The sequence below is a fragment of the Drosophila biarmipes genome, chromosome 2L (assembly GCF_025231255.1).
Source record: "Drosophila biarmipes strain raj3 chromosome 2L, RU_DBia_V1.1, whole genome shotgun sequence".
Classification (NCBI taxonomy): Eukaryota; Metazoa; Arthropoda; class Insecta; order Diptera; family Drosophilidae; genus Drosophila; species Drosophila biarmipes.
In genome coordinates, this window is record NC_066612.1 from 6,196,264 (window position 1) to 6,221,646 (window position 25,383).

Genomic DNA, 25,383 nt, shown 5'->3' on the forward strand with positions numbered 1-25,383 from the left:
AACAATTTTATTTATGTTTTACAAATTGTATTTTATTTGTTTGTTTTATCACAAAAATGTTATGGTAACTTAAATTATACGTTGGATTTTCCTTTTTTTGTGGTTCGTTTTGTTTTTCTTTGCTTTGACAAATTTTTGTGTAGCAACTACAATAAAATTTAAATATATATATATTATATATGTACGCGTGTATGTATATGTGGGAGTAACTTATTTCATAAATAGGCTTTTTAAGGGTTAACTTAAGAATTAATAAACTTATTCCAATCGAATACAAAGTAAAAACATTTGCTTAATTTAATATTCGCCAAGTACTCGTGTTTCGCTTGATTTTATGTTTGCATCCATCGATGAAACCGAAAATGAAATGGAGGAAATCAAAAAATGCTTTCATAAATTAGTTTTAAATAAAAAAGAAGAACTACAAACTATAGATCAGCATATGGGCTGATTCACTGGCGCATCGAAGCTTTATCTCTGCTTAGCTTCCTCGCTCTTCAGGCTACTTGGCAACGCGTTCATTATCATAATCTCAGGGTGTTCTCGTTTCTGTTTCGGCTTTGCAATTGATACTGAGTGACCTACACTTACACTACATAATATTTGGCTTCTTTTAATACAATTCGCTTTTGGAAATCTGCATGATAATTTGAGAGACAAAATTGACTCGCTAATCGAAACGTTCTTCGCTACTCACTACAGTGTTAAACCTATGTACACAGTTGAGGATAGGAAGGCGGGTTCTAGAACCCGCCCCGTGTGTGATGTGTGTTAAACTAATAATTGAGCATTGAGCAAAACCTGTGCAAAACGCATGCTAAACTAGGTAAGTAAGTTGTAATGTCTGAAAGTTCAGCTGATGTGTGTTTGTTGGGTGATGTGTGTTTTTCCTGGAGAAAATGTCCCTGCTCCTAGCATCTTAGGAGGCCGCTCCGGTCCGGGCAGCTGCTGCCGAGGTGCTGGCGCTGACCTCTTCGCAAATGGTGTGCAGCTTCTCCATCTCAGAACTGGTCACGATGTTGATCGAGCTGACCTTGGCCCGCTGATAGGCCACCACGGTGTTCTCGCCCAGGCACTTGACGCACACGTAGCCAATGAGGACGGCGATGCCCACGGTCATCACTCGCACCAGTGGATCGAGGTACATCTGGATGACCACCCAGGCTGTTGCGCCAGTCACGCACATCAGGGTGATCAAAATGACCGTTTTGGACCAATGCTGGATGGTGAAGCCCTTGTCCCATTCGAGTCTGGAAGAGAGAGCAGTAGATAAGTAATCTGTTAAATGGTTGTATTGAAGTAGAGTAAAACTATATACTTTTAATAATCTATTGATTTAATTATTTTCAATGACATAGATGTCAACTACTTTTTATTAATAACCGGACCATTACTTTGAGTTTTTACAAGCATTTTATTCGAGTACCACTAAACCTTATCTTTGTGGTAAATTAATTTGGCTGTTAACCAAGTCTTAACAGCCTTTTTATCAGTAATAACTCAAAGAATGCTTCTGGAATGCTAAAAAAAAGAACCTTGACCTATTTTACTTTGCACTTACTTCTTGGACTTCTCGATCTCGTAGGGATGTCCGCAGACCTTGCAGGACAACTGGGCCTCCGAGTTGCTGCAGCTCTCGACCAGCCAGCGCTTGAGGCACTCGTGGTGCACCGAGCTCACATCGCCGGTGCAGCGACACGGCTGGATGAGGGGCTCCGGCTTGTCGGAGTCGTAGCATATCCAGCAGTCCTTCTTGGTCAAAAACGACTGGCCCTCCTCGGGCGACAACTTGTTGGTGTCGGCATTTAGCGTCGGTATCGACGGATCGATTTGGCGCGACAGAAGCTTGCGAGGATTCAAGATCCAGAGCTGTTCGGGAGCCATCGAGTTCCAGAGGCAGCAGGGAAACCACAGGGCCACTCCGATCTCGGCAATGCGGAAAATGATGTCATGCCAGTTGCGCGAGTTAACAGGTACCCTTTGGTAGAGTGGGAAAATGAAAAGCTTTCAGTCATAACAACAGCTGCCATTTAAATTACAAGTCTATACTCACTTGGCCTTCCAGAAGTCGCCCAAAGTTTCGGAGGTGAGAAAGCCCACAATCACAATGAGCATTACGGCCTGGCTTAGCAGTCCGAATCGCGACTGATGCAACTGCGAGGCGTTCACAATGGCCTCGCTGGGACCCAGGATCTTGCCCGTCTGGTCGTAGACGAAGCCGCCGCGCAGCTTGAAGAACACCTCCACGCCGTAGATGAGGAAAAAGACCACCACGATCAGGAGTAATACTGCATAGCATCCGTTGAAGATGTGGGCGTAATCGCGACGCTCGGAGTTGATCAACGAATTGAAGACCTCTATGCCAAAGAGGCTGTACAGGAAGAAGTTGAAGGCCACGAAGCCCAGGAAGCTCTTCGACAGGAACTGCGACTTTTCCCAGCGGATGTCTCGCAGGTGAAAGATCTGCAAAGGTGAACAGAACAAATGCGAATGAACAACAGTAGTTGAGAGAGTCTCACCCGAGAGTCTCACCCACAGTTTTTGTTCCATATCAAGTGCTGGTGTACGGAGCACTCGACGCGAAACTTAATTAATTGTGCTGGCCTATTGGCAGGGTAGGCCCCAAGATACCTTCCGCGAAAAACAATGAAATTGGCTCGGGTTTCGGGTACAATTACACTCGACTCTGTTATCGCGCATTCGTTAGATACGATTGTTTATATGGCAAGTACAAGTGGACGCACTTTAGTGCCATTATTTGCTCGATAACAGAGCCATTCATATGAGCACCTCCCGGTTCTCCGAGTTCTCGGGGTTCTCGGGGTTCTCAAAGTTCGGGTGCAATCAAATATAGCTACGTCAGGCTGTCCGAACGCCATTTTGAAGCTGATTAGTTAGTCAACTTAGGGGTGGACTCGTGACTAGAAATATTACCCTGGCTCAAACTTATCAGAGAAATTTATTAAATTTGCCAACAGAGATACGTTATCTACATATATTATAATACGTTTTTACCAGTGAAACTGGGAGTACATAAAATAAATCCGTTATCCTACTTCCTTTTATTTTAATCATAACAGCACATATTCAATGTAGCTTGGACGGTTTACTTGGTAAAAGGATTACAAAAAGTTCTGTAAAGGAACTATTTATAGATACGTAGTAAAGCTTACAAGTTTACTATCTAATCGGACAGAGAAGATTACTATGTTACAGCTGTCATAGTCTGTAGCTGTCATTAACTGGTTTTTATCAATTTGATTGTTTTTAAAGATCATACAATTATGCCAGTTTTAAGTTTCAATGTGTTTTCCTAGTTCTGACCTATAACTAACCTCTTTCGATAATTAGATTTTGAAAGGAATATTTTGATGCCCAGTAATGCTTGCAAGTTTGCTATATAAAGGGAGGAAAAAAACCTCTAATTACTAAACCTTGCATATGTAACATTAATAAATAATTCTCTACAATTCCATTATTTATAAAGTTTTCAAAAATAAAGCAGCTTCCATGTTCATTTGTAAACAACTATCAATCATATGAATACCTATTTCACTTTCTCATCAATTGTTTTTAAAGAAAAACTATTAAGAACTATCATTGACGTTCTGAGATTCAAGGGATTTTCCTGTTTCAGACTTATAATTAACCTTTATCTTTCCTTGACTAAATTATTCTCATTGTTAAAGTGTGTCAATATACAGATACCCAGAAAAAAGTTTTATAATATAAATATTTGTAAGCCTAGTAAAGCTTACAAGTTTACTATCTAATCGGACTACAACTGTCATACTAAGTTTTGATTCTCATTCCCTATACGGTTTTTTTTATAAAATGATGGCAGGTTCCATATTCATTTGTAAAGAACTATCTCAATGATATCTCCTTCCATGCATCTCCTTTCCATCTTTAAATCGCACAGGCTCCACATTCAACTCTATAAAACTTATATTGAGCGTTCCCAGTTTCTTGGGATCTTCCCCTTCCAGACCTCTAACCAACAATCCTGTTTCCATTATCGAATCACTCCCATTGTCGACTCACCTCGGCCCACATGCAGACAATCAGCGAGGCGCAGGTCATGAGCAAGGGATAGTAGGCGGACATCAGGGTCACGGCCCATTGTGGCTGCATTTCCAACTGAAAGGCGAGCAATTGTACGGGATTAAATTGAAAGTGCCAGGGATTTCAGAGGATTACTCACGGGAGTGGTGAAGTAGGCCCCACGCAAGGAGGCCGCCACAAAGACCATGAAGTAGAGCAGTTTCTGGGTGGTGATGCGACAGGCGCGGAGGATGGAGGGCTGCTTAAGCCGCTGGTACTCCGCCACGATGCAGATGAGCAGCTGGATGACCGAGACGAGGGCCACCACATAGAAGACGGTGGAGATGCCGGCGTAGTAGGGCAGATTGAAGATGTCGCACTCGTTGCCCGCATAGCGAATGTCGCAGACGCAGGTGTTGTTGACGCAATCACCCCGTCCCGAGCAGCTGAGATCGTTGTCGGGCGTGAAAGGGCCATAGATGCCCCCGGCAGCCGACTTGCTGCGCCCGTTGCGCATTTGGCTGGCAGCCGCCTCCAGCGGCGATTGCAGTACCCGCTTCGAGCAACGCATTAAGGTGTCCAGGCTGGGCAGCATCCTATATTAAATCAACTGCAAGTGGAGGGAATAAAGATCTTAATTAATACATCAAGGCTGTGCAAATCGATGGGCAGGCTGGATAAACCAATAAATAGCAAACAAAACGAGGTACCCAGCCGTGGCACGGAGCCAAAGGGTGTCATTTAAATAAACATTGAATTTGGTGTCTGGCCTGCTCGCTCTAAAAGCAAATGCAAATGTTTGCACAGCCGACCCAGGCCAATGGTGGCACCAGGGGTACTCAATACAGCCATAATATCAAAAGGAATGCTTAAAAGCATGCACAAGAAAATGTATGTTAAATGTAGAGTAACTACTGGCTTCAGTTCTACATAAAAATAATAAGAAAAAAAACGCTATAGACGATTTCATCGACCATTAGATACTCAGCTAAAAGGAGTGCGAGAGGGATGCAGATATGCTTACAGGAAATCTGTTTTACACTTTATGGGGTCGAAAAGGCTTCCTTCTACTTACTTTTAATCAAGCATACTCTTTTACTCCGCGAGTAATGGGTATAACAATTATAAGAATAATTTAATAATGTAGGGATTCCAAAAAATCAAAAGTATGTTATTTTAAAAACGCGAATTCCTGAGTTTTATATTGTGAGTATCTTAAAAGGATGATTTTCAATAACATTTTGGAATATATCACGTTGAGAACTTAAAGAAAGCAATAATCTGTTTTTTTAAAAGCGCATATTCTTGAGTTTTATCTTGAGAGCTCAAAATAGGCTGATTTGTAAAGACATTCCCGACTTTATCATGTTGGAAATGAAAAAAAAAAGAATAATATAGTCCTTAGAATCGATAATTCTTGTATATAAAAAAAAGGAAAGTAGAGTTTTCTTTAAACGCGTCTGCTTGAGTGTCATCTGGTGGTTTGCAAAGGCATTCTCGGCTATACCCAAATATTTATAAGAATACTTATTTGGTAAATGCTTTCTTATATAAATAAATATTTTTACACGATAGACCCCAACCCTACTAAGTACAAACAAACAAGTGACATCGCCCTGGGGTGCTGATGGAATACGAAGGAGTATGGCAGGAGGTAAATGGCAAAACTGAGCCCATGGGCATTTGGCGTTATTATGCCAGCAACGCTTCTAAGCCAGCCCAGCCGCCCATCAATCAAAAGGCACACATGGACTTCACGAATGGCAAGAGACTGGGGCATCGATAATAATGCCTGCCAGCAACTTGACACCCACAATTTCGAAAATAAAAACAAAACCAATACAGCACTGGGACAGGCTACAAGCTGCACTTCCATTGAGCTGTCGTTCTACATTAACCAATTGAAATGTTCCTGCTGATGTATATCCAATGATGTATAGCCATACAGTGGGGCAGGCACTCAAGCGAGAATACTTGCACATTAAATGGTATATTAAATACATTGGATTGCTTAACAACCATTTTTTGCTAATTGCTACATTTGCGTTTAATGGTTATGGGGTCGTTGTTTCCGTCACAGCTATTAATTGCTCGCCCGATCATAACTATCGTTGATAAGAACTTTTCTTAGAAAAAGCTTCCTTCTTTTAATTGCTCCACATTAGGTCAAACATTGTTTATAGCCATTTAAAAAATGGTCCGTAAACAAAAGGTTTTACACTGTTTACTGAGTCCATAAATTAGATTTATTTTTAGAGATATTTCAAATCTCAGAATCTAAACTTTCTTGACCGGCCATGATTAATGGCATCTTTCGAAATACATGTTAAAGTGAAAATACAAATCAATTTAAGGTCCACTTTATATTCCTATAATGCCGGAAACCCAACCCTAGTAGACACATACGTCTTCATAACTTAAAGTTTGCCATATTTGAAAATCCATTTTAGTCCAAAAACAAATAATAAATTAAGCCGGCTCACAAGCCATAAATAAGGTGTTAAGGTTATGCATTTGCACGCCGTTTGGATGTTTTCCATTTTAGTCGACTGTGTTAGTTTAGCTTTTGCTGACAACAGATTCGACGGCGACAAAGTGGCGATAAGATAAAGCCAGCCAAAAGTCAAAGACAAAGCTAACTGAGCGAGAAAAATGTATATGAAACCCAAAGCTTTCGCACCCAAAAAATAACAATTTATCCAAGATCTCTATAAAAAGCCATTTCAGGATCTAAAAAACTTAATCTATTAGGGGTTTTTACATATTTAAAAAACCTTGTAATATAAAGTGCATGTGTTTTACTTGATAACCAAGTTAAATTGATTATGTAACGTTGTTTTCTTGATTGAATTACTAGAAACCACTCTAGTTCAAGAAGACATGGGGAGAAGTGATTGCTTTAGGTTTATAGGGATTCCTCGATAAGAATCTTTATCGATATCATATACATTTTGATTGTTTTCCATAGAAATCCTCCATTACTGAGTCATAGCTTTAACTGCGTTGTTTCACTTTTTCCCCTAATGCCAAGATTCGAATCTAATATTTAGGATTACGATGGGAAATAAAATGTATAATGCTTAGGTCAAAGGGCATCTTATTAGAGCGGAAACGCTGAGTGGGCCAGACTGTGGGCACCCACCATTGTAATAAATTTAATTTTCTGCGCTTCGCTTTCGGTTTCATTTGTTGCACAGATGATTATAGGAAACCAGAAACTGCAAGTGCGTGACGGACGTATCCATTAGATGGTTTTTTTTATAGCAGCACTATCTTCCCTCGTTCGGATTTGTAACAAAAATAGCACGAAAGTACACAAAGCGCGGTATGTGGCGATATATTTATGAGTTGCTTGACTGCCAGTGGTGCACCATGTGTGATTATTAGTTAGTTTCCGGAACGCTCTGCCAACGATCAGCGCCCGAGTGGCAAAGTTTTCAGACTGAAGCGAGTAAATGTATTTACAGCCGATCCTCCCTGGTTGTGAGTTTATATATTTCTGACTCAACGAGTATATCTGTATCTCAGTCTCTTCCACTCAAAGTGTTGAGTGGCTATTGAGGCACTTCTTCGAGTGCTGCGCGTACTCGTACTTTTTATTAACCCAACAGCAACTCGGCAATTAATTTCCATCACGAGTCGGCAACCCGTCCGCTTTGGCTTAATAAATGTATCCATAAACAAACAGGCAAATTCTCGCCATTTTTTATCCCAAAAAGTTTCTGGAAATTTAAATAAATTCAATTTGACGCGGGGCCTAACGGTCGAGCACTTTTGAGTAATTAAGAATGCCTTGCAAAATAATACATTCATTGCATAATGCCTTTATCAGTACAAAATATATATGAATGCAGGAAAACATATATTATATTTTAAGAGATGAGAATAAAGCAGCTTTTCGAGATTTCGTATAGAATGGAAATAATTTGTTGTAAACAAATATATTTTTACTTCAAGTACAAACCAATTTGCTATTATGATAATAGATTATATAAAAATATACCTTGTTTATAAGCAATATAATTTTAAATGTACTCAATAACAAAAAAATAGGTCTACTGTTGCTATAAAAATTGTAAAATTCTAAAGATATTGAGGAAACCTATAAAGGTGTCTAAAAGTATGCAATAACATTTTGTTTTCTTGTTTCCTAACGATTTTATTTGTTTTGCCATAACTTGAAAGTGTGATATTCGATTTCTTTCATCTATTTTATATTTCTTCTACTCACTGACTTATCAACCTCCCCATGCCGCCTAATCAAAAGTGTTACTCCGCTGCACACCTAAGCAAGTTTTATTTTTGTAGAAAAAAACTCAATCATTAAAACTAGTTTTCGACGCCCGCAGCTGAGTTATAATCAACTGGTTTTCCAGATCTAGGTAGCTCTCTGGCCAGAGAGCCCCATTGGGATGTAGATGAAGTGCCCAAGCTCAGGGCTCTTGGTTGAACGAACGCTTAACAGAGTTGTGGGTTTGCCTGTGTTTTTTATTTACACGTACTGACAACGCAAACACATAATGTTGATCACGTCACGATACACCGCACACATAAGAAAGTACTTCCCCCTGGTTTCTTTGTCCTCTGTGATGTTGGCTAGCCCACTTTGTAGTCCATATCTTTGGACTGCACGCTATGCAACCTCCTCGCCTGTCTCCATAATTGTGTCTCAAATAATGCATGGTAATTTTAATTTGATTACGCGCTCAAAGGTGCCCAGAGGTATATACTTATAAGTGATTCTCCCGACACAGAATATTAAATAAACAACTAATTGCTGAGTCTAGAAAGTCGCCGTGAGTATAAAGTACAAAATGTATATTCTAGATGTGGCGTGCTTTGATACGCCCATCAACGAAATTATGGTAAATGCCTGAAAACGTTGAAAGAAAAATTATACTTATTTTCCTGTAAGGGCGAGTTTACACAAAGGGAAAGTTTTTGGGGTGTAATTTGGTGAGTAACAAGGAGCGGTTAGTTCCTAAAGATATGAAAAACCAAGCTATGGAATACAAGAATCGAATTCTTTTTGTGCAGCCTACGTGTTGGGGTCTAGGTGAGTGAATTGATTGATAATAAATTGATCAAATAACCGAAGAATGCTCGGACAAGCCCACTTGAATGGGAAACTCACGACCTTCAAATTAAAATTAAATTAACTGCCATGTGACGCCGGCAAATGCGTCCAAAAGTTTTCTACTTTGGCGTATATAAGTCAATTAATTTCTATTTAGCTGTCATTAGGGTTCATTAAAGGAAAAACAGATATAATCCTAGAGAAAATTTGTGGTCTCGAAGGCATTATATCTCACAAAGTCTTAAACTCTTGGCTTGCTAATTGAAGCTGTTAAAAAATGAATGAATATTTTGCAATATTTTTCATCTGTAATTGTTTGGAAAGCTTTCCCGCACGATTAGTGAGACAGAATAATTACTTTTGATTAAGACCAATTTGAGACTTGAGATAACCCATGATAATTGACTTGTGCGTATATCAGCTTATATATTTTATATGTTATTCTTTCTTGTTGAATATTAAATAAAAAATAACCCGCAAACAACAGGTTTAAGGCCAGTTTAATTTTGTAGTTTACCAAACTAATCAGTTTGGAATTTGTGTTTAGAAATCCCTTTTTCCTGAGAATTTTCCTAAGGGAGTTTTTTGTTCTTAGCACCTTAAAAAGTATGAGTAACTATTTGTTTTTTGTTATAAAGGGTGTGACTCACGTGTAAATCACAATTAAGTTTGATCTATTTGTAAGGTGATTCATTTGCAGCGCCACGCGCCACTTACAATCAATTGTAAGTAAACAATTGAGCTTTATATCTTATCCAGAAATGACAAATAACAAATTCTATACAATACGCATTAATTTTTGCGTAACTTTCTAAATATTATGTATATTTTCTTTACTGTTTAAAGTACATTTTTTTGGTTAATTTTTTTTTTGTGGTAGGTATTGATAATGCTTGGTAATGAAGACCACAGATAGTCCACTATTTAGACCTCATTGATACGTAAAACCCCCTGAAGTCGATTCCTTATCGCAGAAGTTGTTCGCCTAGTAATTAGCAATAGAAAAAAAAATGGATTGTCTTTTTCAAAAATAAAAATTTACTTTATCTGTTTGGCGCATTATGACGAAATTTCACCTACGTAGGTCAAGAATAATAGAAAACCAATTCCTTTATAAAAATATGAATAACTCACTGTTACCAATGAATTTTTAATGCATTCACATTTTTCGTAATTGCACCATTATATCAGACAATACGCAAGTCCAAAGGATTGACGTCGTCATTACCGGTCTACAGATAAATATTTTAGCTAAATCGATTTCGCATCAAGATTTATAATTGTTTATTCACAGCCATAATAAATCAGCGGGGAAACTACTATAAAACAAGATTTCCATGCAGGTTACGTAATAAACAAAGAACTGGTCATGCTTTTGGAACTATTCAAACACCTTTTGCTAAAGTACTCACAGAGTATCCATTTGGGGGCTACGACTGGAAGCCTATTAAGGGGCTGAATTTGAGTGCAAACTTTGACCCACTAAGTTGTGCTAAGCGTATGCTGAAAGAGAAGCGCTGATGTTAGCCATATACTCGATTGCTAAATGTGTGTCACTAATGAATATTTAAACCATGAGACCAGAAGCTGAGCCATCGGAAAATAAAACAAGAGTAAGTCACTCACAAGGTCTCATAAAGCGAGAGACGGAGAAACGGGGCAGACAAGATACCGATGAAAATATAGTTGGTCTGGGGCCAAAAGGTTTAAAGAAAAAACACAAATTATTTATTGCTTAAAAACTAGTTAATTTTAATACTGAAATTACCAAAATAATACTAAAATTTATGAAGGTGTCCAAAAGTATGCAGTGAAAATTGAGTTTTGGAGTAATTCTTTGTGACTTCTCAATTTTAAACGTGTAATTATATACTTTCTAACACCTTCAAAGAGGAGGTTCTTCAATCAGAACTTTTAAGTCAAGTTATGCGTAAGTCACCCACAAGGTCTCTTAAAGCAAGAGACGGAGAAACGGGGCAGGCAAGATACCGATGAAAATATAGTTGGTTTGGGCCAAAAGGTTTAAAGAAAAAACACAAATTATTTATTGCTTACAAACTAGTTAATTTTAATACTGAAAATACCAAAATAATACTAAAATTTATGAAGGTGTCTAAAAGTATGCAGTGAAAATTGAGTTTGGAGTAATTCTTTGGGACTTCTCAATTTTAAAGGTGTAATCGTATATTTTCTAACACCCTCAAAGAGGAGGTTCTTCAATCAGAACTTTTAAATCATAAAACGTAGTTTCTTTGGGTCACGAAGTCAAAATCCTTGGGAAGAGTCAATATACAAAACCAAATTCTAACTAATTCCCATTCCGTCGTGTCTCCTAGGCACTTCCCACCCCAAGCCCAATGCGTAATATTATACGGAATACACAATTGTCTGACTACATTTGCATTTCATATTCTCCTGGGACTTGCCTACATTATTTCTCCTTTCCAACTCAGGGGTGGTATTTTAGCGCGTGCCATCGGAACTTGGGACGGCAGACCGAGTAGTCAATGTAAACGAATTAAATGGATGTGGCAAGAAGTATGCAGAAATTGAACTTAAGCACTGACCTGGGAAAATTGCGAGCGTTGCAGACAAATCTTAAGAGTAAACAAAAAAAATTGATATACGTATAGGTACGTACTACTTGAATGGCACACATGAGTACATCTGCACAGGGCGATCAATTACACTGATTGAATCACTTTTAAACGAAATGCTTTAGCGTTGCGTGTGTCGATTGGGAAAGTGCAAAGACACGACGATCTCGCAGGGAGACACAGTGGTATCTGTCTAATTTTATCATTGAACAATATTTTTTTAAAAGTACTAGGAATACGTACTTTTTATATAGTATCCCTATCATATTTGTTAATGTTCCAAGGCAAAGAAACGGAATATTAAATTTGAATATAATGTGGGTGGAACGATTTTTGAGGAATGAGCTTGAAAAAGTAGGGAGGAGGCTTTAAAAAACATTTTACTCAACTCCCAACCATTTGGTAAATATACTTTTTAATTATTATTATCATTAATTTATTGTTTTAAACACAAATTAAAACAATAAACAAAAGTGATTACATAAATGAGTAAGGTCCTAAAATTAAGATAAAGAGAAATTTGGGTTTTTCACACAAACTAATTTTTTTGCAATACTTTATACACCAATGGAAAGTTAGAAGATTATGGAATCAATGACCAAGAACATAAATATTTTATAAAAAAAGTGAGTAAGACTTATAAATAAGATATTTAAAATATTAAAACAATATATTTCAGTTTATCGTTATTCTGTCAAGCTTATCGTAACTTTGGCTCTGACTCCCTATAACTTCGGTGCAAATTCCTTGAGGTTTACGGTTCAGCGTTTATCAGCTCGTTTCGTATCTAGAACATAGGGCTTTAATTCGCACCCATAAAGACGTCGTCATTTGATGACCGTTTGTCATTGAAATCAAGGGTTCCCTGTACCCGCCAATCAACCTTTGGGAACACTTGGGTGCAAGCAAATAGACAGAAGATATTCATTTGTTTGCGGACACCTAGATAATTTCAGGTTGTCTTTTTTCTGTTTTTCTGTTTCTTTGCGGCTAAAAATGATAAAAAATCATATGGCAGAACAACAACAACAAACGAAAGCGCAAAGACAAAAACAAATACAAGCACAAATTTAAGTGAATGGACGTGGGCTTGGGTGTGTATTTGTGTGGATATGTTTGTGCGTTTGGATGTTCGCTGAAAGCCGTTACTAATGGCGAATGGCGCGGCACAGCGGAGAGAGGAAGGAGCGGGAGAGGCGCGCGCTGAGTGCAAATTGGGTGCAATTTAGGTGCAAGTGCACTGGGCGGAAAAGTGGGTGGCGCACAGTGGAACGAATGGGAGAAAGGAAAAGGGGCGAGTGTTAGAAGGGAAAGCGCACCTTAAATGTCAAGGTTTATTATATATTATGGGCGGCTGTAAAGTTTGAATTTGGCAGGGGGAACATTCATTTTGGCAATGATATTACAATGAGGTTCTCGATGACGAAATGGGTCTAGGGAAGGGCAATTTAAATGAATATTTTTAGGAGATTATTTTTTCAAAATACCACAGTACAATGATATAATAATGTAATATTAAAAAAATATATTTATTAAAAAACCAAACCCAAAAACAATTACACTACTATACCTAAAAAATACTTGGAATTATAACTATTACTGTAGAGCACGAAAGGGTGTTTAAACTTTAAGTACTTTTTTATGCAGCATAAACATAATAGTTTGCCCCCCCACCAGTTTGTACGCCTTGTTTATATCAGTGATTCAGTTTGGGGTCTGTGCACCTGGAATCGCTCGTTAGTGAGTCAGAAAACCAGCACGCGACAGTGCAAGAATTGAAAACTCGTCCACATAAGGGGATTATTATGCTTTGTTTGGCTGGATACATATATAACACCTGATAAGGACGGCCACCACTCACCATATACTGTTTGCGGAAATATAAAAGGTAAAGAGTCTGCTGAATACTGTCCGAGTGGCTGGGGCTCCGGTGTGGCAAGGGTTCTCCTATTGCATTACATAAATATATGTAATTCGGGAAGTTGCCTCACGGTTTGTTTGCGCTTTGTTGTTCTTCTCTTGTCACATCCGTCCTTTTGAGGACGCGCAGTTCTCGTTTCCAATTGGCTTCCTTCACTTTTTTCCGTTTGTTTTGGTACCACCCCCCACTGATTGTGCCCTAAACTACTACAACTACAGCAGCACTGTCACTTTTGCCCCCAAGGATGGCGAAATGTTTATTATGCCTCGCGAGATTTATTAAATATATCTTTTTTCGACTCGCGACGCGATGAAAATCACTCGAGTTCTGACTTGCAGTGTGACCGTGCTAGGAAACTAGGGGTGGTGTAGAAGTAGAGTGACTATCGATAGCAATCGCTGTCTCGAAGATTCGCTGGAAATCCTTGGCTTTCGTTGTACGGTCATACTGAGTAGCGAAAAATTTAAAATGTTAGTTTAGATAAAATATATATATTATAATTTTGCCCATATTCATTGGCCTTTCTTTATAAAACGTTTTAATTATGAAAACATAATTTTCTGATTTAAAAAAAGAAAAAATTATTCTAAATTTTGCCAAATGTCCGTGCACTACATTAAGCATAATTTAAATTTTGGTGGGTCTTCGATATAGTTTTATTCAAAAATGCAAAATAAGCTTTCCTCTTTTAGGAATACCTGGGACTAACAGCTTGATTGAATCCAATCCAAGCTCTTGTTAAGCTACCTAAGCATTGTAAACTTTAATCCCTGAAGATATTAAATTCTAAAATATATCCTAGTTTTCTTTTAAAAACAATGTTTATTCGTATTCCCTCGCTTGAATGTCTTGGGGTTCCATGTTGTGATACTCCCTAGTATCACAAACTGTAACCCCATGTTGAAATATAAACCTTATCCATATGTTACTAGGGAATCTCACAAAATGTAACCCCAACGCATTCAAGCGGGGGCTTGTGGATAAGGTTTATATTTCAACATATCCTAACTTTCCAAACGCTGTTTTCCTTAAGGGAAAACTGGATAGTTGGAATATAAAACTTATCATTAAAGTACTCTGCCGGATGTTGGTGCATTGTTTAGGTGATTTAAATTGGCGACCTAAATTTACCACGTTTGAATATTAATCCTTTCCTTTAAGTGGACTGGCGTTAATTATTTGCCATTGCAGAACATGTAATTAATCATGTTTATAAACCTGTCCACTGAAATACACACTTTGATCATCCATTGCTTATGCCAAGAAGTAAATGAACACAGTTGCAAACGTTTTACGTTAAATTACAAAGGGAATTCGCTTTATTACCAAATCAAGATCTAGTTATGGGCTCGACACATATTTAGAAGTTCCTGCAATGGTAAGGAGGAGGATAATTTAGTGTCCAGTGAATCGATTGAGATTCAAACAAACTCACTTGGTAATGAGGCCGTCCTTCTTGGCCAGACGCACGATGCAGTCGTCGGACTCGCCCATGCGACGGATCTCGCCGCAGATGGCGTAGGTCTTGGAGCCGTCGGTCTGGCGACCGGTCTCGGGGTCCACATCCACGATGCTCAGCTGCACGGAGGCGTGGTCCTTGGCGTGGATGATCCTGTTGGAGGCCGAGCTGCGGGGGAAGGGAATCGGTGGGTCAGTAATCCGGCCTCCAAAATGCGCGGGGAACACGTGTTTCACTTACCACTTGCGGGGCACGTACAGATCAACATTCTCACCGGCGTCGTTCTCCATTTTATTGGGCTGCGGAGTGGGGGGAAAACAATTAGCTTGTTAGTTATCAATCTTAAAGGAGGGGTAGCGGTGATTAACTCACTTTTTGTAGAAATTTACAAATCTAGCGACCGCAACTCGTCGGTGGAGGCGAAAAAGAGAAAGAAATGACAGCTGGACGTGAAGTTGGCTGCGCTGCGCGTGCCGCCCTCTGGCGGAAGTTTTACGAACTACTTTCTGGGGTGACCACTTCTTATTGTTTATTTTAAGTGTTTGGTATTTTTTACTTTAAGCATTTAAAATGTTCATCTATAGCCTTTTAGGGGCTTACAAAATGTTGATATATGTAAATTACAAAAGTTTTAGTTGTACTTCAAAGCGTAATAAAACTTATTTTGTTGATACTTTTCACTATTATCCAGTTCATAAACTACTATTTGGAGACTAGGAATAAATTAATAAAAATTAATTCTGTAATAAGATGACTGCGATTGGTAAAATTAATATCTGTAAGAGCCGTCAAAGTTAAAGAGAAATGGCGAATGTACACCTAAGCATTTTTAATCGCAAGATAAGAATGAATAAAATTATACTTAATATTTTATTTTTTTTATGTTTATCTCCAAACAGGAATGGAAAATACCTACCTCTGGTATTTGGCAAACAGGGATACAATTTTTGACACTCAGTGACTGGTCACACTGTCGAAGGCCTGAAAGAAGGCTACAAATTTCGCGTCGGGAAAATTCTACTGCATATTTATAGGTGCATCCAGCAAATGTCTCCCATCAGTGCGCGCTTATATATTATTTGTAAGCTCCTTAATCGCGGATTTACTTATTCAGCAGGTGAGTATTGATTTTGCGAAAGTCGTTTCGTTACCGCTTGTGCTGGTTGGGCCTTTTAGCGGGGGCTTCCTTTGACCTCGCTCGATGTCAGCAGCGATTTTCGTCAATGGGAAGCGGATTCCGTTGGCTCCGCCACTTTTATGGCCCTTTCGCGTGTGAGTGAGTGTGGGTGGGAGTTAGGCTGGGCGGTATTGTTTTCATCGCGGCTTAATGCGCGCCATGTCTCGGAATTTACAGTCCACGTTGCCTATTTATAGGCGTCGGATATTCAATGAACTTTCAACGCGGCGCCTGGGGTCAGGCACGTCTGCTAGTAGCTTGTATATTGCACTTGCCACAGGGCGATCTTTTTCTCTCTCTTTTTGAGTATTGTGGAAATAAAGATCGCCTTTTGAATACCCCTTTTTTGAGCATAATTAATATTGGTTTGGACTACTAACACTAACCATTAATTTTTGGACTAAAAATATATAACATTTTTTTCAATAATAAATAATTTTTTTTTTATATTATATTTATAAGTATTTCAAAACCTTCAAACACTTTTTAACAATTCCCTTTTCCTTAAATATTTGGTATTTTGATGTTCAGTGCGACTCCATTCCAATTTTTGGATGAGACTCTTCATCCTACGTTTATAGTAAATATTGAAATCTGTTTTTTACTAGAAAAAATTGGAAAACATTAAGAAAATTTTATATTCGGGTGCCTAAAAAAATGCTGCGAAAAAATACTTACGGTGCACATTTAAGCACCTTTTGAATAGTTTTTGTCTATAGTTATTAAAAGTTTAAATAAAAACATTTGGCGACCATTAAAAAAGTTATTTCTCTCAACTTCTTTAGTCTTATTTAAAACGCGATATAACTTATAACATATTTATAAACTATTTTAATCCTGTAGTGGTTACAGCGTTAAAAATCAAGTAATGGCTTTGCAAAATACAGCCGAAAACGTAAAAAATAAAATAAATTTGGCTGAACATGTTAATCAAAGTGCTATAACTTAGCCATAATTTCAGTCAGTCCATATAGACCGCGATTACAGGGTAAAAAGAAGAAAAAGCCGCGGCTCTCCCATTCGCTTTTGAATTTGGCTTTCTCAGTTGCTCGCCAACTTTGAACGCAATCGGTCCACTTCGCGTCGGTTGATTTTAAAAATCCCAAGCGGCGTGACTTTTGGTTAGTTAGTTGTGTTTCTGTGTGCTTGGGACTGAAACTTCTTGAGGTGAGATATTCACAAGTAGTCGGGTTGCTAGTTGACCTTTTGTTGTTGCAAGTTATGAAATTTTTGCATAATATATTTGCTCGTAGCAAAGTTCAGGCGAGAGCAGAAAGATAAAATGAAATGAGAACATGATAACGTGAGTGGCTATTTATAAGCTACACAATACAGCAAAAATCCCGAGACCATAATAAAGCGGCTAAAAAGTAAATGAAACGAATTGAAAGTGAAACTATTATTGAGCTGGTAAAATTATATACCTACCCATATATCTTTTATAATTGCTTATAATGAAGTTCAATAGTTGTTGAAAAAAATATAGTGAATTAACCGAAAGTCACTCGATTTATGGTCCACCAGTGCTCATAATGACTAGTTTTTAAAATCTATTGATCATTTGTGAATTTAAGTACATAACAAGTGGTTGTCAAAATAATCTTATCAGCTGATATAACCCTGAAGCATAGAAATTATCTTAGCTATTCGCGTTTATAGTAGACATCATATCAGTGGGCTGGCTTATCAGTATTTAAACTTACATACCTTATAAGTAAAATACCTCTTAAGTAATATCCATTTCCCGTGGTATTTTTAATGAAGCTAGCTGACCAAATATATTTGGGGAATTATAATTAGACTGATTTAAGAAGACCGGTTATAGCCACATAAGATGCTTTTAAGGGCAATTTTATTCAGAGCATCTTTGAGATATAATACAGATGGAAACCCAATCCAAAAAAAATATATGAAAAGGGCAATTAAGAAAACTTTGAACTCATGATGTCAGAAGCACACATTGCGTGCCTGCCAAGAAGATGGTGGAGAAGAGCCCCGTGGGGAAAGCCCGAAAAACTAAAGCACTTTCTAGGTCAAAAGTTGAAAGGCAAAAGGGAAACATCACCATGATGCTCATAAAAAAAGGCAAGAAGAAAAAAATGCGACTGCATGAAATGCAATTAATAAAGCAATGTACAACAAAGTAAAAGCCTATAAAAAGAGAAAAAGAAAATGCTTCACTTTGACTGCTGGCTTGTTGCGTGTTGATTGAGCCAAGTCAGGCCTCATCTAAGAGGCCGCCTGTCAATTTGCAGGGGGAGTTCCTATTAACAACAGAAAAATTACAGCATGCAAAAAAAGTATAATTGTTTTGCTATTGCAACAGGGGAAATCGCATGATGTGCATAAAGTTACAGAAAGCCTATACTTATAAGAAAAAATTACCTTTTATTAAAAGAGAACTCCAAAGATTTTCTTTGCGTACAAAAAAACTTGATATATTATTTTACTTTACTTGAATATTATTTTCGTTTTTAAAGTCACGCTGCCACCGCTATCGTTCCCAATGAAAATGCATTTATTTCTTGATTAATAATTAAATGGATTTTGGCAGGATAATAAATAAGAGGCGAATAAAAGTAACTGGAAATATGTAGAGTACAAAAAAAAACAACTGATTCCATTAAAAAGAAAAGTTTTGAATTAAAACACGGCTTGTATTTAATATATTTCCTTAAAAAAAAACTTTTAAATGTTTGATAAAAAAAACCAAACAAATTTTAACAGTTTTGTAATTTACCCAAAAAAACACGACTTGCTTTCGACATAACTCCTTTAAGAACGTTTAAAGTCTTAAATAAGTAAAAAATACTCCAACATTTTAATCATTTCTTAAGATACCCCGAAAACCAAGCCGCGCCTTTCACCAAAGCTGGGGTTTTCCAGCCTTTTCCCAGGAACACCTCTTTCTCTTCCCTCCCATTTTAGCATTATAATTCTATGCTTTGGCGAACCAAAAAGAAAACCTGTTATGTCCGCAGCAACTTAATTTTAATGTGGCCCGTGCCTTTTGGCTGTGCTCTTTTTCCCCTCAATTTGCAGTGCTTAAGTTTTGGAAACTGGCCGCCTGGAATTAAACTTAAACTTAGACTTGCACTTGGACAATGATGCCGCATCCAAAGTTGGCCCATGTTGCTGGTGCGGCTGCCGGTCTCGCTGTAATTTGATTTGGTGCCACTTGGCTAGCCGATCTTGTTGCCATATTGCTGTTGCTCTTGGCCAGAAGTTGCTGCACTCGCAGTTGCAGGAGTGGAAGGGGCAGCGGCGTTACAGTTCGGGAAAATCGGTCAATGGAAACGGGCTTGTAAGCAGGTGCAATCGCTTGCAGAGCCACGAAATAGAAAAGCCAGGGGCCAGGAGGGACTGGAGCCGCAGGCATGTCGCTTAAGGTGAGTAAATGCTCAGGTATTGACCCATATAGCACTTAATTGACTCATTCGAATCGAGTTTGATGGCTCTTCAATGGCAAATGCCAAGTGGTGGAAAGCAGCTTGGAGAAAATACCTATAAAATCTAGAAATAACTTACTGTATTTTTCTTTTTATGAGTTTTGTAATAGGTAGCCACCGTTTAAATATAATAGCTCAGGGCACTAAGCCATTAAAAGAAAGAGCTTTACAAGTACTTACTTCAGTAACAGCAGGAAAATAAAGAAATCTTAATAACAAAGAATAGTATTTTATGAAAATGGAATCCCTCACTGATAAAAAGGAATAGAAAACTTAAATATAAATAAACATACAAGAATATATAGATTAAAATCAAGGTAGTAAATATTTGTTTTTATATATTCTTCAAATTTACTTAAATCATTGAAAACAATAAATTCATATTAAATTAAAATTTTTAAATCGTTAAATCAACTATATTTAATCTAGTTATATATTATGAATTTAAATAAAAAATACTTAGATTTACTACGTCTTGTATCATTCTTAATACCCCCATATCATATATCAATATACCAACTTATCACATATTTTATGCCCAGATTATGCCTGAAGCTTTAAAAGTGTTTCTCACCTGCTGATGGCTGGTACTCGCTACTTGCTGCCTATAAATATAAATATCTTGGTCGTCATCATCAGAAACGTGATTATCACGATGGCATCACCGTCTTCATTGTCATTATGTCACTTCAGAGTGCAGCAGCATTTGCATTGTTTCTCCCTGGCATCTTGAGTCACGTCATTTTCATGTGAGGGTTTTCACTTGCCTTTGCCTTTCAACAGGTGCTTCAGACCACTTCATCAATGCCTCCTTCTACCTGGCTCAAGAAACACACAAACACACACTCGGGCACATCTGGGCCACTTAATTCGCTTCATTAACGCAATGTTGACATTTCAACCGCATTTAGCTGGAAAAAATATTTATTTCATTTCCCCTTTTTGCAAAAATGGTCATGGGCTGCAACTTGGGTGACCGTCGTTAGTGCAGGTTTCTGGGAGACAGAAATACGTTGCTTAACCCTTGAAAGGTTCACAGTTTACTGGGGTTTGCATTCATTAAATACATTTTATATATTTATGTATTTAATATATATTTTAATTGAAACTTCTTAAGAAACTAGTAGAGTTTTGAAATAATTTATATAGGTGTAAAAATGTATGCAATAAAATATTTTAATATTTTATTTGAGTTTTAAAATAATTTTTTAAGGGGTCCAAAAGTATGCAACAAAACGTTTTTATTTTGAGAGTTTTATGTTTTTATAAATTGTTTTAAAACATTTTACAGTCATTTTTTTAGAAATTCAAAATGACATTTTTATTTTTCTTAGAAATAATAATTTTTTTTTGGACTCTTGGATTAGTTATTATGATTTAATAATGAAATGATAGCGATTGAACAATTATTTTTTTAAAATAATTTTATGTTTGTATACATGTGGCTTAAAAGTTTGAAACTTAAGCCATTGAACTATTAAACAATTAAAATTTTACTAAGTAAACTTTTATTGGGTCCGAAATCTACTTTTTTTATTCATTTGATTATTTTTCATCCAGCCCATCTGAGGGTTAAGATGTACTTCGAAAAAATGCATTCAATGTTGTCTTACATCCGCTTTGAAACAACTATTTTTTGTCCGTACTGCTCTGACCCTAATTGCTGTAAACAGGAAAAGTAATTTCCCCGCGTGGCGCCCCGAGCGGAGAAGCTATAGTAGGGGGGGCCCCGGGGATTGGGTTGCACTTCCCCAAATATCTCTTTATTTTGACAGCTGCTGCAGGGCCAACTTGATAATTGATTTGATTCTGCTTTCAATGCCCACAGAAAGAGACGCCCTCGGATGTGCAACTGCACATGGCAGCCATGCGAGGGGACGAGGTGGCCCTTCTTCGAGTTCTGGACAGCGGAAAAGTCCATGTCGATTGCAAAGATGAGGTGAGTTATGAAACAAAAAATGCCTAGTATAACGACAAACATTTAATTAAGATTATATGACTGGTTATATAAATTCGTTTTAACTCCATGCACTTAGTTTTGAACATGCAATCGTCAAGGCATGACACATGCGACTTGAAACTGCCGTCAGTAAAACATTACAAAATTTTAGCCAAAAAAATAAAAAGATTGTTTAAAGTTTAACCACGTAAAAATCAGTTAACACGTCTTTGCTGATTTAAGTACGCACCAATTGGTAAGGAAGACGAAAAGTGCAGCCAACGTACAGCCGACCAAAACAAAGGCAAAATTGGTGTGATTTAAAAAATGTATACGAATTTTAAATACTCTGGTGTTAAGCAAATCTATATAAAATATTCAATATTCAAAACTAAGACAGAACCATTGGTAGACCCATATTATTCTATAGTTGATTCAGCTTTATCGCTTGTAAATATTCTGAGTATGGCAATTCATTACAATAAATGACTGGCTGATGGCGGATAACCAAGTGAATAAATTCCACTCAACAAGTGAGACTGCCAGCTGTTAATTTCAAACATTTGAGCAGTTTTTTAGTACCCTCTGCTAGTGTATAAAAAACGAAATTAAATTTCCCTGGCCGCTCAGCCAAGCATGGACTCAAGACCAAACGAAAGGAAAGTGGGCTGCGGGGGCAGTGTGCCATCCCAGCGCCTGGTATTATATTATATTATTGTGCCAGCTGGTCTGCAAGAGTCCGCGTATAGGGCGGCCACTACGTGACTCCCCCATTTGGAAACAGTCCCAGTGCATTGAGAGCGATTTGCAATTTGTGGCGCGATTTTCCCTCTGGGATATGCCTTAATTTTCTTTCTGCTTTTCCTCTGTTTAGTTTTTGTCGAGTGCGAGCCATAGACTTGCATGCAAATCCGCACGAAACGTTTTCGCGTTGACTTGGTGAAACTAATCGCAATTTGCTATTCAAATCATTTGATGGCCAATTAAACAATTAAAACAATTGGTTTTTCATTTATCGCTTTGCATTTAAAACAAACGTGGGTAAACTGTTGATTTGTGGTGAACAGCTTGATAATTGATTTTAATTTACAGCGAAATAAAAGTATTTTCAGTTTCTGAATTTAAGGGCATTTTTAATATTAAAAAAATAAATATTTTAGTTCTTATGAATTTATATCATTTGATATTTTTTAGTAATTTGTTTTAAATATATTTTCTTTTGCCTGCATATTTATAAATTTTTCGATTTCGTGTGTTGACAGTTACAAGAGAATATCAAAACCGAAACGCTTTTTAAAATCAATTATAAAGGAGTCTGAAAGTAGGCAACAGAAATCAATTATACAGGAGTCTGAAAGTAGGCAACATAAATAAATTATACAGGAGTCTAAAAGAAGGTAATAGAATCTTTATTTTAGTAAACAATGTTTTTTTTTAATATCCCTATAATTAATTTCAAACCTTTACATAATAAATCTCCTATTCCTATACTTTCCACTTTCTGCATAATACCTGTGAAATACTTTTCTTATACTTTCCATTTAAATTAACGTTAAGCAAGTATTGAAATTAAAATACGAACTATCTTTAGTATTAAAGTATATTAGTTAGGAACCCTTATTATAACTTTTATGTTCCTCATCTTATTTCCAGGATGGAACCACCCCGCTCATCTTGGCTGCTGCTGGAGGCCACACATACTGCGTGATGGAGCTGCTCGATCAGGGCGCCGATCCTAACTCGCGTCGTCTCACGGGCACCACGCCCCTTTTTTTCGCCGCCCAAGGCGGTCACCTGGACGTGGTCAAGATCCTGATGAAGGCGGGTGCCAGCGTGGACACGCCCTCCGCCGATGGCGGCACGCCTCTTTTTGTGGCCGCCCAAGGAGGTCACGTGAAGATCGTTCGCGAGTTGTTGGACTGTGGAGCCAATGTTAATGCTCACATGAGGGTGAGTACTTGGAAAATACCATTATTATTCTAAAATAAATAGAATAATATTGAATTTATCTTTCAGGATCGTGCCACGCCGGTGTTTATCTCCGCCCAGAATGGCCATCGCACAGTTCTGTCTCTGCTGATTCAGGCTGGTGCGGAAATCGATATCAAGCGCATAGACGGCGCCACGCCCCTTTGGATAGCCGCCCAGATGGGCCAGGACCACATCTGCAAGGTGCTGCTGCAGAACGGCGCCAATGTGGACACGGTGCGCTGCGATGGCGCCACGCCCCTCTTCAAGGCGGCCCACAAGGGTCACGCCGCCGTCATCACCGTGCTGCTCAAGTATCGGCCCAATCTTGGCCAGCTGCCCAATGGAGAGAGTGCTCTGCACGCCGCCGCCATGTTCGGCCACATGACCGTCTGCAAACAGCTGGTGGCAGCCGGCAGTGATGTCCTGCTGAAGAACCAGGATGGTCTGACGGCCCTCCAGTTGGCGCACCAGCAGAAGTACACCTCCATCTGTGATTATCTCCAGGAACGGATCCGGACAATGGTGGCGCGCAGCGCCAAGGCAATGGTCACGTCCGGGGTGCCGTCCACGGTCAAGACGATGTCGGCGTAAGGGGATACCAGGTTTTGAGAGACCACGCCTCCAAAGTACCTTTATGCACAATTCCTTGGCCTTTTTGCATATGCCTAGGAGAAGAGGCAAGCCAGGAGAGTGTCAGCCCCCACACTGGGCAATCGAAGGGGAGTTCAGAAGATATTAAACGAATATAATGAAACTGAAAGCTAGGTGAAAAAGTGAGATACTTGCGTGTGCCACAGAAATCACTAGAGTTTTGAAATCGCTCTAAGGAGTGTCTAAAAGTATGCAGTGAAAATATTTTGTTGCATACTTTTATGCAGCTTTGTGATTAAGAAACCCTGGTTATGTTGATCACACCCTTGAAAAGCTTAAACCGCCAATAAACCCCAACTTGTATTGCTCAGTGAAACACTCAATCCCGCACAAAAAAATAAGCAAATTAAATGAAATCACTAGTAAAAACACGTCCAAACTAAACTTAATGGCCTCCCCCAAGGAAACCGAACTATTTATTAGATAAGCCGTATCATTCATATTAAAAACCACTTGGAGCTTGTATTTTGAATTTAACATTAAACATAACAATAACAATAACGTTAACTATAACAATTACTATAAAAATGTTAACATGGACCCCGAAAAGAGAATGTTACACTGTCCCCTGTACATACCCATATATATAACGTATATTTAATATTATAATTAATGCTATTTATAGACCTACTCTACCCTAAGCAATTGTTGACAAGTGCTTTAAGTTTAAACGCCTTTTTGTCCTTAAATTAGCCATTAGTTACACTCGAGGGTCTTTTGCTTATTTTCCTGTAAATTAGATACGACAATTAATTAATATCTTACTTTATAAAAATTTAAGTATAGTCCACAATTTTGCAAGTTTAATAAATTGACACACGAATTGTGAAGAGTTTTATTTCGGAAAAATTGGAAATGTGAAATTATTTTTTGTAGGCAAGTGTACTTTGAGCTTTTGCTTACCTGGGAGTTTATAACTTGGATATAAAGCTTTTCAATTCACTAACTATTCACAAATGTAACATACGCAACAGGTCGTATGAGCAATGTCTGAGTAAAAAAACAAAAGCAAACATTCGTTAGATAAAATTTGGGAAATATAAAAACTTTAATTTTGTATGATTTTTCATCAGACCAAATGGCATACTAATTAAGAAT

At 37.9% G+C, this 25,383-nt stretch overlaps 3 protein-coding genes across 6 annotated transcripts; 1 reads left to right on the forward strand and 2 right to left on the reverse strand.

The window, feature by feature from the left end:
• Positions 1-5: 5 nt before the first annotated feature.
• LOC108027794 (uncharacterized) lies at positions 6-13,982 on the reverse strand. 3 transcript variants are annotated; one of them, XM_017099363.3, is made up of 7 exons: positions 13,580-13,982; positions 10,534-10,624; positions 4,205-4,654; positions 4,045-4,140; positions 2,054-2,463; positions 1,562-1,978; positions 6-1,250 (listed from the first exon to the last, which is right to left on the reverse strand). In XM_017099363.3, the coding sequence occupies exons 3-7, from the start codon at positions 4,637-4,639 to the stop codon at positions 920-922; spliced, it is 1,689 nt and encodes a 562-aa protein (XP_016954852.1). In that variant the 5' UTR covers positions 4,640-4,654; positions 10,534-10,624; positions 13,580-13,982; the 3' UTR covers positions 6-919. The 3 variants fall into 3 exon arrangements, with proteins under 3 accessions (XP_016954852.1, XP_016954851.1, XP_016954850.1); XM_017099362.3 differs by lacking the exon at positions 10,534-10,624 and having other exon boundaries at positions 13,580-13,981; XM_017099361.3 differs by lacking the exons at positions 10,534-10,624; positions 13,580-13,982 and adding an exon at positions 7,187-7,497.
• A 946-nt stretch (positions 13,983-14,928) lies between these two features.
• On the reverse strand, positions 14,929-15,632 carry LOC108027796 (40S ribosomal protein S21). The gene is made up of 4 exons (XM_050884813.1): positions 15,471-15,632; positions 15,339-15,397; positions 15,075-15,266; positions 14,929-15,009 (listed from the first exon to the last, which is right to left on the reverse strand). The coding sequence occupies exons 2-4, from the start codon at positions 15,386-15,388 to the stop codon at positions 15,000-15,002; spliced, it is 252 nt and encodes an 83-aa protein (XP_050740770.1). The 5' UTR covers positions 15,389-15,397; positions 15,471-15,632; the 3' UTR covers positions 14,929-14,999.
• Positions 15,633-16,046: 414 nt separating this feature from the next.
• LOC108027795 (ankyrin repeat domain-containing protein 29) lies at positions 16,047-25,108 on the forward strand. Of its 2 annotated transcripts, none has more exons than XM_050884812.1 (5): positions 16,047-16,215; positions 19,318-19,664; positions 21,553-21,663; positions 23,317-23,613; positions 23,680-25,108. In XM_050884812.1, exons 2-5 carry the CDS (start codon positions 19,653-19,655, stop codon positions 24,223-24,225), a joined length of 966 nt encoding a protein of 321 aa, XP_050740769.1. In that variant the 5' UTR covers positions 16,047-16,215; positions 19,318-19,652; the 3' UTR covers positions 24,226-25,108. The 2 variants fall into 2 exon arrangements, with proteins under 2 accessions (XP_050740769.1, XP_016954855.1); XM_017099366.3 differs by lacking the exon at positions 16,047-16,215 and adding an exon at positions 17,336-17,442.
• The last annotated feature ends 275 nt before the right edge of the window (positions 25,109-25,383 follow it).